This window comes from Rhincodon typus, chromosome 29, assembly GCF_021869965.1.
Source record: "Rhincodon typus isolate 14 chromosome 29, sRhiTyp1.1, whole genome shotgun sequence".
NCBI lineage: Eukaryota > Metazoa > Chordata > Chondrichthyes > Orectolobiformes > Rhincodontidae > Rhincodon > Rhincodon typus.
The window spans coordinates 19,331,032-19,343,145 of NC_063360.1; the positions used below are offsets into that span (position 1 = coordinate 19,331,032).

The following is a 12,114-nucleotide window of genomic DNA, read 5'->3' on the forward strand; positions in this document are numbered from 1 at the left end:
AGAAAAATTGATAACACAAAAACTAATGGCTCTTCACTTGAATACTTGTAGTAGGAACAAAATAAATGGACTGACACTACAGATGTTAATGGTTATGAAGTTATAGCCATTACAAATACATGGTTACAAGAAAATCAAAGCTGAAATCTAAACTTTCAGGGATATGTAACTTTTCCAAAAGGACAGACAGGAAGGTAAGGTAGCTTTGTTAGTACAAGATAAAGTATGATGGCAAGATGATGTAGATTCTAAATCAGTTAGAGATAAATAAGGGGAGACAATACTGATGTGACTAGTCTATAGGCCCCCTAACAGGAACTATACTCTAGGACAGAATAAAATCAGGAAAGGAGGGAATGCAAAACAATACATTGGTCATAGGGGAACTCATCTTCATGTGGATTGGCAGAGTCAGATTGGCAGAAGTAGTCACACTGAAAAATTCAGAGTGTATTCAGGACAGTTTCCTAGAATGTCTTAGATCCAACCAAGGATCAGCCTGGGTTCTGACAATGCGCACTGAGGCTGGTTTAATATTATGAATAAAAATTTCTTAGGCAACACGGACCATAACATTTAGCAGTTTGAGTGAGAAACTTGGGTTGGAAACAACAGTATTTAACTTAAGGATAATTAGATGGGCATGAGGGCATCGTTGGCCAGAGTGAACTGGAAAGGAACTTACCAGAAAAGACAACTGAGAATCAGTGGCAGTCATTTAAGAAAATAGTTTGTGACTCCACAACGATATATCTCACTGAGAAATGAGGATTGTAGGAAGAGTGGGGGGGTGGGGGGGTTGCTAAGCCAAGCAGGTTTAACCAAGTTAAGGATAGCACCAAATTGAAAAGAAAAAATACAATGGGGCAAAAATAAGTGATAAACCAGCAGATTAGAAGCATTTTAAAAGACAAAGATAATCAAAAGCAATAAAAAAAGGGCAAAAATAAACTTTGAGGGCAAACTGGCAATAAAACCAGACATCAAGACCTTCTTTAAAATAGAGTGAGGCCAAAGTGAACATTTGCCCTGTGGGAGAATGAGGTAGGGAACTAATAAATGAGGGAAATCAGGAAATGACACGGAAGGAATTGAATAAAGACTTCAGTCTTTGTGGTAGAATACACTTACAGCATTCCAAAAACGTTATGTCGTAAGAACAGAAGTAGGCCATTCACTCCTCAAGCCTGCTCTGCCTTTCAATAAGATCAGGTTGATCTGTTCCCTTAACTCTGTACTCGTGCCTTGGCCCCACATTCTTTGATTCCCTTGCTGAACAAAAATTTGTGTTTCGGATTTAGCAATTGAATTAACATTGACTGCTGTTTGAGGAAGAGAATTCCAAACCTCCACTACTCTTTACATGCAGAATTGCTAACATCTCTCTGGAGTGGTTTGGTCTGGTTGTTAGACTATGCCCCCAGTTCTAGAATCTTCAGCCAATGGAATGTTTGTCTTTATCCACCTAGTCTTTCCCTATTTAATAGCCTGAAGACCTTAGATTAATGCAACTCTTTATTCTCTGGAATTTAGGAGGTTAAGGCCTAATTTGTTTCATCTCTCCTCAACTTAACTCCTGAAGTCCAGCTATCACCATTAGAAACTATGTTTAACACCGTTCCTAAGGTGTGCTGCCCAGATCAGTTCACAGCAGAAGTCTAACCAGGGTTTTGTACAGCTGCAGCATAACATCTACATTCTTATACTCCAGCTCTTTGGACATGAAAGCCAGAATTCCATTAATTGTCTTGGCTATTTAAAAAGGGGCAAAAGGAGTTTAGAGATAAAAGTAAAAGTAAAAGAGGAAGGTAGGAATGCTTATAGGCGAAAGGGAAAGACCCAGCACTTTGAACTAGATGAATCCGTGTGGTGTATCTTTGCAAGTGAGGTAAAAGAGGACACTAAATTTCAGACAAATTATTTGAAAAGGGAACAGATGTTTACAAAGAATTTTCTTGTGAAAAAAGCTCCCAACATGGAAAATTTAGAGATGTAAAAATTCAACTTTTGCATATACCCAGAATCTCAGAATTAGATTTACTTCCCAAGGTAGGCAAAAACAAACAAACTTGCAGCATACTGACAACGCAGCACTATTTGCAAAATCAAACGAGAGACAATACTGTAGATCAAGTAAAATCTTGAAGTTTAAACTAGGGACTAATAAAAACAAAGTCAGTAATCCATTAGAAGAAACTAGAGCCAGCATTGAAGCAGATGGTATCACACCGAAACAAGCAGACATGCTTTATTTTGGACAAATGACAAAAGATGGAAGGTGTGCTGCAGAACTTAGGAGGATACAGAAATTCAGACAATTTTGCTCAGATGAAAGAGGTATTCACAAGAAAATTAAAAAGAAACTTGTAACAGGGAGAAAAACTCAAGATGCTACATTCTACACACTTTTGGGATGCCACAAAAGCCCTGGACAATAAAAAACTATGGGAGAAAATAAAAAGCCTTCAAAAATGAAGATACTACAGCATATGCTGAGTAACCCATATACACACCACAAAAAAAAAGGTAAGAGGTATTTCAAGTTTGAAGAACAAAAGTAACTGTTCAAAGTGGCATCTAGAAAACAGGAGGTCAGTATTTTAGACATTTGATCAGTGTCCAAAACCTACAGATTTCTCTGCTAGAGGGTAAAGTGGAAGGCAACAGAAAGAGAGCATAGTCAGATGACAAATGAGTGGCTGCTTGCCAGGTATACAGAATGAGACAGGATGGCATTAAAGAGAACCAAGCTAATCACCTGAGGAGGAGTGGCTACAAGCAGCAAAATCCTCATGGACTGCAACAATTGTGGCCAGTGGGAATTCTCGGTGCGTTTGAAGTGGACAAAATACGAAGTAGTACACATGCCTAACCCCTAGGTACAAATAACAGCTAACCAATCGTCTCAAAACGGTTAGTTTTCTAGCTAGGAGGGAATTCAATATTATAGTCATATTAGTCCACATCTTGCCAAAATACATTACACTGTGCCATCAAGTCATTTATTTTAACCACTATTTTCAGTTCTTCATATGAAGAAACAATTTAAAACTGAATGACACAAGGAGGGTTAGGTCACGGAATCCCTACCGTGCAGATAGAGGCCATTCAGTCCATCAAGGCTGCACCAACCCTCTGAAGAACATCCCACTTCTGTCCCACCCTATCCCTATAATCCTCCATTTCCCCCATGGTTAACTCACATAGTCTGCACATGCCTGGATACTCTGGGGCAATTTAGCATAGCAAATCCACCTAATCTGTCCATTTTTGCACCGTGGGAGGAAACCCATGCAGACACAGAATGTCTGTGTGGAGTTTACACAGTCGCACAAGGCTGAATTGAACCAGGGTCCTTGGCACGGAGGAAAACGTGCTAACCACTGAGTTAACACATTGATCGATTCTGATCAACACCAAAATGAATCATACCAGTTAACTAACTTATCAGAAGTAGTATAAATCCTGAAATTGTACTACAGCAAGACTTTTGCCCTAAAAGTAGGAGGTTTTTACTGATAGACTGCCTTTGTACCAGCTTTTCCTACTCCAGCCCTAGACATGCAAATTTCAGTTGACATCCAATGGTTATTTAGAGTGATGAAGTTATTATTTGAAATATTTCATAACATCAGCAAGGCCCCATTTTTCAAAGGATACGTTGCGCCTGAAAATAACAGTTGGAAAAACTGGTGGAACAATGTGCAGAAAATTAACAGTCAGATCTTTAAAATTGTTAAGAAACAGAAATGGCTAGATAAAGCTATTTTTCACCAAGCCACTTGGATGGAAGATTTCAAATCATATCAAGAAAACTATTTTGCAAATGAATCAATGATCAAAAATATATCTCTACCATGATCAAGCTTTAACCAATGAAGCACGTTTGTATTAAACAATGAAAATGATTTCAGTTTGGATACTTTTGGTTGTTAGATTTATGCAAACTTTTTATAGTAACAATGTTGACAAATGCAACCATTTGGCACCAAATGTCTGCTTTGAACATTTCTCATTACTCGAGCAGGCAACAAATCCAAACCTCCCACTAGAGGGCACGTGTGTAGTGATTTTATTTCTCTTTCCCCTCCCTCTCTCTCCGCCACCGCCACCCTCCAATAAATGTAGCAACGGTAACAATTCCACAAAACAGAGCTTTCAATTTAATAAACCATAACTTTGCCTTTGACCAGCACACCACACAATACTAAAATGTTGTTTAAAGTGGTCACAAATCTGACCCCCCACTCCACAAACCACTCATGGATTTGACAGCATTGAATTGCATATGGGAGGCATTTCATGTCCATAAAAAAAAACTTTACTTCAGCTATCAAGTTTTTTATAATGGAAAAATCATGTTACAGTGGAAACTCAGTTTATATGACTGCACAATTCCAAAACAGGCCAATATCCGATTACAATATTTCATTGTCAGTGCAAAAAATCCATCTCTCCACCTCATTACCAATCTTTAACAAGATACAGATGTAAAGCTATTTAAATAGGGCCTTTAGAATAAAGACATCCCAAGGTACTTGACAGACGTGTTATACAAAATTTGATGCCAAACCACGAGAGATTCAAGCAGATGACCAAAAATTTGATTAGAGTTAGCTTTCAAGAAAAACCTTCAGATGGAGGAAGCAGGCAGGGACACTTTGGGAGTGTTGGTTCCTAAATCAGTTTTAGGAGAGAAAGAGAGAGAGAGAGAGAGACCAGCACACATAACACAATTAGATATATTTGTTACACAGACTTGTGTTTTAAGATCTTAATGTGCTTTTACATCAAAGCCTCTTGCCTTTCTCAAAAGTGTAGGTTTTAATTGAGCTTTTGTTTTCTGAAAAAGCCTCAGCTTTCGAACTTGTGCAGTCACATTTGTGGCATTAAGCCTATGCAGCTCAATGAATTCTCCAGCAGGTAACTGGACAAAAGTTTTGAATGACAAAGAGGGTCCCAGCCACTTGAAGATAAAGTTTCTGTTCTGTCATCTGAAAATAAGTTCCCCAAACATCATGCAAACGGCAGCATTTTTAAAAGTGATTTGTTCTATTTGTGACTTTTTAAAATTCATTAACAGGATGCGGGTGTCGCTGGCTAGGCAGCGTTTATTGCCCATCCCTAATTGCCCAGAGGGCAGTTCAGAGTCAACCACATTGTTGTGGGTCTGGAGTCACATGTAGGCCAGACCAGGTGGGGATGGCAGTTTCCTTCCCTAAAGGACATTAGTGAACATTAGTGACTTGCTCACAAGCACCTGTGATTACCAAGATAATTACAGGTTTACACAAATGTTTATTAAAAATTGATTTCTATAACTACTTGTTTCATTGCTGAAAATTGAAACACTTCCTTGATTGTTAATGTTAACAACTATTTCAAATGGCTAAAACACTGATTTAACAACTTTAGGGCACATTTTGTAATGATAAATATAAACAGGCTTATGTTCCATTCTTCTGCTACTTTGTACGTATCAGCAAAATGTGCACTCAACACAAAACAGGAAATCAGCCAGCAAGAGGCTAAACAGAAGTAAGACAAGAGTGTTTTGGAGACTGGCAACTCAAAGGGTATTTTAAAAAAAAGTTTTCTATTCCTTTATAATAAGTCTGCCCCCCCTGCTACATTCCCCCATTCCTCAAAAGGCTCCAACTTGTGGATGAACGCCTGAAGTAGTCTGCTAGTAAAGTGCATTATGCCTTCAATTGGATTTTTGCTTTTATCCTATATGTATCAAGCCAGGACATGGAACTAAAGTGTATATGTAGGATTTAGTGTTTATAATTAAGGCAGGATATTAGCAAATGGCAAAGTTAGAAATCAGATATCTGGAGCAATTTCATGCCAAGGCTGCTCAAACAGATTTGAAATAAATGTGTTTCAATTATTGTAGTCTTCACTATATCATTAAAAAGTCATTTCTATAGCACCTTCCCTGACCTCAGGGTAGCCTGACAGGCTACAGAACCAAATAATTACTTGAGGCATAACTATTACTGCAACAAAAGGGAGAATTAATGACAAATGCCATGCAGCCAAGTCCCATAGACTGAAATGAGACATGACCAAATAAACTTGAGATTTTGGTAGTGGAGAACCTATTAAATGAATCCACGTAGTTGATTATTTTCATTGTGCATCCACCTAGATTAGTTGCTTTAAAAGAATTGTCTACAACTGTAAACCTACTGTAGGTTCTTGAAATTTAACCACTGTAGCAAAAAAGGTTATAAAAATACATACCCAAAAGTTGTGCTTTGGTGTTAAAGCATTTGGTATTTTAAAAATAAAAGATTGATTTGATTCCCATTTCTTGCTCAATTTTTTGCTGCACCACAACTATGTATTCAATATTACAAGTACCATGGAATACAGAAATCTACATTTGATGCAGCAACTCAAACTCTAAAAAAGGTGTGGAGATATTTTGTGCCACCTAAAACTTACAGTTCCATCTTCCAGTTTGAGGTAAAGAATGTGGTCATCTTCCTTGAAATCTTTTGTTAGTTCAGCTGACTTCCACACCTCCTGTGCATCAGGAATCCACACTTTGGTTGACTAAAGCAAAAGTAGATAACATCATGAGTAACAATTGGAAAAAAGCAGTTGATCAGATAGATCAAGGCAAGACTCGTGCAAGACTTACATCAGGCAAATGGCAGCATTTTTAAAATGATTTGTTCTATTTGTGACTTTTTAAAATTCATTAACAGGATGCGGGTGTTGCTGGCTAAGCTGCATTTGTTGCCCATCCCTAATTGCCCAGAGGGCAGTTCAGAGTCAACCACATTGTTGTGGGTCTGGAGTCACACGTAGGCCAGACCAGGTGGGGATGGCAGTTTCCTTCCCTAAAGGACATTAGTGAACATTAGTGACTTGCTCACAAGGAAAACTTTGATAATTTCACCCCAAACTTTACAGATCACAGAACTCACCAACTGTTTCAATAAATCCAACATCTCCAGGTGCTAAACTTACAGCTTTGGTTAAGTAGTGCGCACTCAAAAAAAAAGATAATTTTTGACCAAGTTAAGATTCAAAAATTGAGACACTTAACTTCAATTATCAGTACAATGCAGGAAGAACACTGCCTACACAAGTCTTTCTTGGGTGAAATTATAGACATTCAAGGAGATGACCAAGTGTAAAGCCATGCACTTCAGCAAGGCTTTTGATGAGGTCCCATAAGGGAGACCGACAGCAAAATAGTAAAAGCCCAAGGAAATTTGGCTAATTGGTCCAGAATTAGTTGAGTGGCAAGAAGCAGAGGATAACAGTTGAGGGGTGCTTGTGACTGGAAACCTGTCCAGTCAGGTTCTACAGGGATCAGTGTTGAGCCATTTGCTGTTTGTGGTTTATACAAACAAAACTTAAACCTCAACTTAGGAGGTTTGATCAACAAGTTTGTGGATGATACAAAAAAATTGTTGAGTATAGCCTTAGAGTACAGAGGGATATAGATGCACTGATCAGTGGCAAATGTAATTGCATCTGGGCAAGTGAGGTGAAGCACTGGGCAGGATGTAGAAGGTTAGGGAATACAGGATCAACAGCAAGACCTTGGGAAGCCCCAAAGGATCAAAGGGTCCTTGATGTGCACATTCACCAATCCCTTAAGGTAGCGTGGCGGGTATATAAAGTAGCTAAAGCGTATTGGATACTTGCCTTTATTAGTTGAGGCATAGAATTTAAGAGTAGCAAAGTTATGCTGGAAGTGTACAAAGCAATAGTTAGGCCACAGTAACAGCAGTGTGCGCATTATAGGAAGGATGGTTTCCAGTGGAGAGGGTCCATGCATCTGCTGCCCTCTTCCTTCCAGATGGAAGTGGTCGTGGGTTTGGAACGTATTGTCTAAGGATCATTGGTGAATTTCTGCAGTGCATCTTGTAGATCGTACATACCTGATGCTACTGAGCATCAGTGGTGGAGGTTTTCAAGAAAAAAAAAAGGAAAAACAATGGTCTTACAGGAGGGATCAATGGCCAGGGGTCTTGATTAATGGTAAAGGGTAGAGTTTTAAAGTGGATGAGGAAAATCATTTTTTTTTGCCCAGAGGATGTTGGGAATCTGGAGCTCACTGCCTGAAAAGGGTGGCAGAGACAGAAATCCTCTTGATATTTAAGTAATATTTAGATGTGCACTTGAGACACCAAGGCATACAAGGGCATGGGCCAAGTGCTGGAAAATAGGAGTCAAATAGTTAGGGATTTGTTTTTGACAAATAGGCCTTTACCCATGCTCTACGATTATGCTCAGGATAACTTACCACCCATTAGTAATTTGGGCATTTTTTTAAAAAAAGTGATGTAAAAATATATAGTGGCTTGGTCAGTTACAGTGGAATGTAATTACATACTCATCCTGACCTTCCATTCACATTAGTTTTAGCTTCTAGGTTTTTGCAACTCTAGCTGAAAACTTTTATGTACTCAGTGTATTCTGCTCCATGCCTCATACTTAGATACTCCCACTGGGGATATTTTTTGGGCAATGGGTTCGTCTCGTCTCGTCTCATTCTGTTTCACATAATCTGTTACCCATCACAACACATTTACACAACTTGGCTGAAATTTTCCTCAAGAATTGCATTTTAGAAACTCAACAGCTTGAAGACATTTAATAAGATTGTCATTAACTCTTATGTAGCTACAGTGACACTTGCAATGTTTAATTGGTCACTAGTTTAAAACTACTGAGTCCAAAAGCTGACCCGAAGAATTGCAAGGCCAGAATTATGTTCGTTAGAGCATTCAACTGATTTTTTTAAAAAAGGTTTCCGGTAGCCAACACTAACAAAGTTTCCCCAAAGTACAACGTTTTTGGGAAACTGAGTGTTGTTTTCTTTAGATAGATGCAGCAATTACAATTGGCAGTCCCCAAGGGCATGCAAGTATTTACACGGAGGCCCCAGGGAGAAAAGTCTTTGAGTGCACCATGAGTTCAGTGACAAACAAATTAATGCAAGCATCACATTTTAAAAGAAAAAAAAAGGTGCTGAATGAATGAAAACATTGGCTTTCATTTAGTACTTCTCCCAAAAGCTCTTGCATGAGACAGATTATGTTCGAGGAAATGATGTCAGCAGTAGTTTGCAGAGAGCTCACAGGATTTTTAATTCATTCATGGGATGAGGGCATCACTGGCCAGGCTAGCATTTATTGCCTGACCCTAATTTGCCCAGAGGGCAATTAAGAGTCAGTGAAGACTAGGACAAAGAACGTTTATAAAATGGCAAAATAGCCCATGTACAAAAACTCCCTATTTGGTTATTGAAACAGATGGCTGGCCTATCTCACTAAAATGCTGCCCCCCTTAACAATACCATTACTAGCGTGTGTCAGTCTAGACTAGATATTCTAGACCTAGAATGCAGTTTGAATAGAGATTGTAAAGACAACTACAATACTGAGCATATTTTTAAACATGCATCGAGTTTTGTGTGGGAGTGTGGTGCAATTTTGGCAACTACCACAAAGCAGCAAGCTGTGTTACCATGACAACAGAATCCCAGAGCAGCACTAGCTAATAGAAGAAAGGCTATAGAGCAGAGTTATTTTTGTATTTATTTAGGATTAACTTCTTGCACCACATGCTCATAATTTCATCATAAACCATGCCAAGCACTATGTGATCACATCTCCCATTAGATAGGTTATTTTCTTCAAGTTCAACTGCAGAACTTCAAGTCAACATTGACATAAAATAGGATGAGGGTAGTACAGTACATCAGGACAAAAATAAAACAATGCTGTACCAACATATCACCAGATTATCAACCTCATACTGTTTTGGCGATAATGCACTGGAAAGCAAATACCCAGTAAAAAATATATTCTTTAATAAAAAAGAAAAATCAGAATTATAAACCTCAAATCTGACAAAAGCTTCTAGAACGGTTGGATTAGTTCACTAAAGTGTGAAACTGCACAGCATTATGAATAACAGCATTATTTAAAGTTACATTTTATTGCAGCTTTCCAACACTGTTGAAGCCAATATTTAAACAAAGTTAACAACCTTCCCTTCATTTTAAGATTCAGGGACAAGTGCCTTCTTCCCCCATGTCTGCATGGGTTTCCTCTGGGTGCTCTGGTTTGCTCCCACAGTCCAAAGATGTGCAGGTTAGGTGGATTGGTCATGCTAAATTGCCCAGAGTGTTCAGGGAGGTGTAGATTAGGTGGGTTATAGGGGGATGGGTCTGGGTGTGATGCTCTGAGGTTCGGTGTGGACTTGTTGGGCCAAAGGGCTTGTTTCCACACTGTAGGGATTCTATGATTCTATGATTCCCACTTTGAGGAAAAACAGACAAATTACAGTTTGTCACTGCTTAGTGTGATGATACTATGTCTTTGATGTATGTTTTGTCCTGATTTTTCTTTTTTTATTGGCTCAAAGCTAATAAAGTAAAACTGCTTGAGGGGCCTTGGGTTTTTTTTAAAAAAAAGTTCAAACAATAGAAGCAGCCTGAATGGGTGGGATCAAGCTCCAACAGAAACAGGATTTTTATTGCTTTAGATTTCTGCAGTTGTTGGTGTCTTTAAGCTGAATGTGGAAACTCTTATTCTTCTCCCTGTTATAGCTAAAAGCTAGGGTTCTCTTCCTACTGCTAGAATTGCCTGTGAGACAAACTACTTTACTGAATTTGCCTTTGCCAAGGGTGTACTTATGGGAGGTTACTAAACTGGAACAGACAGTTGTTAATATATTATTTTAAGATTTCAATAGAGATACAATTAAGCCAATTCTTTTATTTTTGTCTGTATTTTAACAGCATTGTAAAATTAAAGTGTGTGTGTCTTGCTAAAAGTACAGTAGTTTGACCAAGCAAATTGCATCTGGAAAGCAACACCTTACACTTAAAAGAAAACAAAAAGTTAGGATCTATGCTACCTTAGACGGTCCATACTATCTTAGCATGGTCCATAACATTACACTAACTTTATTGGAAATCTAATCACATTAGCACAATTGCCCAGTGTTATAAAGCAGGTGTCTTCAAATCATAAACAGTGAATATATGAACAGCTGAAGTAGCTTTCATTGTTACCAAAAAGTCAACTCCACAAAATGCAGCTTAAACAATACAGAACCAATTTCATTGAAGATTAAATCAGTTTACTTCATAATTGAAGTCTTTTATAAAGATGCCTAAAGACCCAAGAAAATGACCTCAATTTGAAGATTTCAACAGCTGCAATCTCTCCATGACCATTATTTCAATCTGGATGTGTGGATGAGGCATCCTCAGACAAAGTAAAGTATTAACTTAAATTGTTCCTTAATGCTGGAATTAACTGATGCTGTTGGAAATGCTCCAATCATTTGCACTGGATTGGCCATTATACCAAACCAGTCTTTGAGACCTGAACTACTTTTTTTAAATTTAAAAATCTCCTTTCAATTCTGTTAACCTGCTAATTCATTTTAAAACAGGGAAGTTTTGGTAGACGAGACAGACTATGAACTACAAGAAATATTTTACAATAATGCTATAGTAGATGGATAATTTCATATGGGTCAAATGGCTACATTGTAAATTGCCACCAGGGAAAGTGAACAACTAGACGTCTTGTGGGTTGAACATAAAACATTTACATGTCATTTTACACCCAATAGATGAAGTTTGGGTATTAGTTTATTTGAAATCTGATGCAGAAACAGTTGTACAAATGGTGATCACAATTACGACTCAAATGGCAACAGTACAGCTGATCAAATAATTATTTGTATTCATTAATACCTAATACTAAACTTCAACAACATAGGTATATTTCTATTTTTTGCTTTCATGTGCATTTTTATAAGTGCCAAAGTAAAACGGTTTTCTGAAAGTCCAGTGTTAACAAATTTATCAATAAAATTGATACCTTCAGTACTTTTGATTCACCTTTATAACCATAATGAGGGCAACAAATGCAAAGAATTTGGACAGAAGATTTACAAATGATCTTTGAAATGGACAGTAAATTTTAAAAATAAGTTATTGAAGCAAATCTCAAGGTGGTGTTCAAGTAAACTAGAGATGGAGATAGTCTGAACGATGAATTATTATAAAATTGCACGCACAGGGGGCAACTCACGAAGAGCATGCCTCCCAAATGGCCTGTG

General features: G+C 38.0%; 1 protein-coding gene across 1 annotated transcript in view; it reads right to left on the reverse strand.

Annotated features, from left to right (window-relative positions):
- The window catches only part of LOC109923391 (unconventional myosin-Vb-like), a gene marked incomplete at its 5' end in the record, with an annotated part of 126,168 nt that overhangs the window by 101,556 nt on the left and 12,498 nt on the right, over positions 1-12,114 (reverse strand). The window contains one exon of the mRNA XM_048613914.1: positions 6,454-6,564. Within this exon, the coding sequence (XP_048469871.1) occupies positions 6,454-6,564 (111 nt within the window). The remainder of the gene's footprint in view (positions 1-6,453; positions 6,565-12,114) is intronic.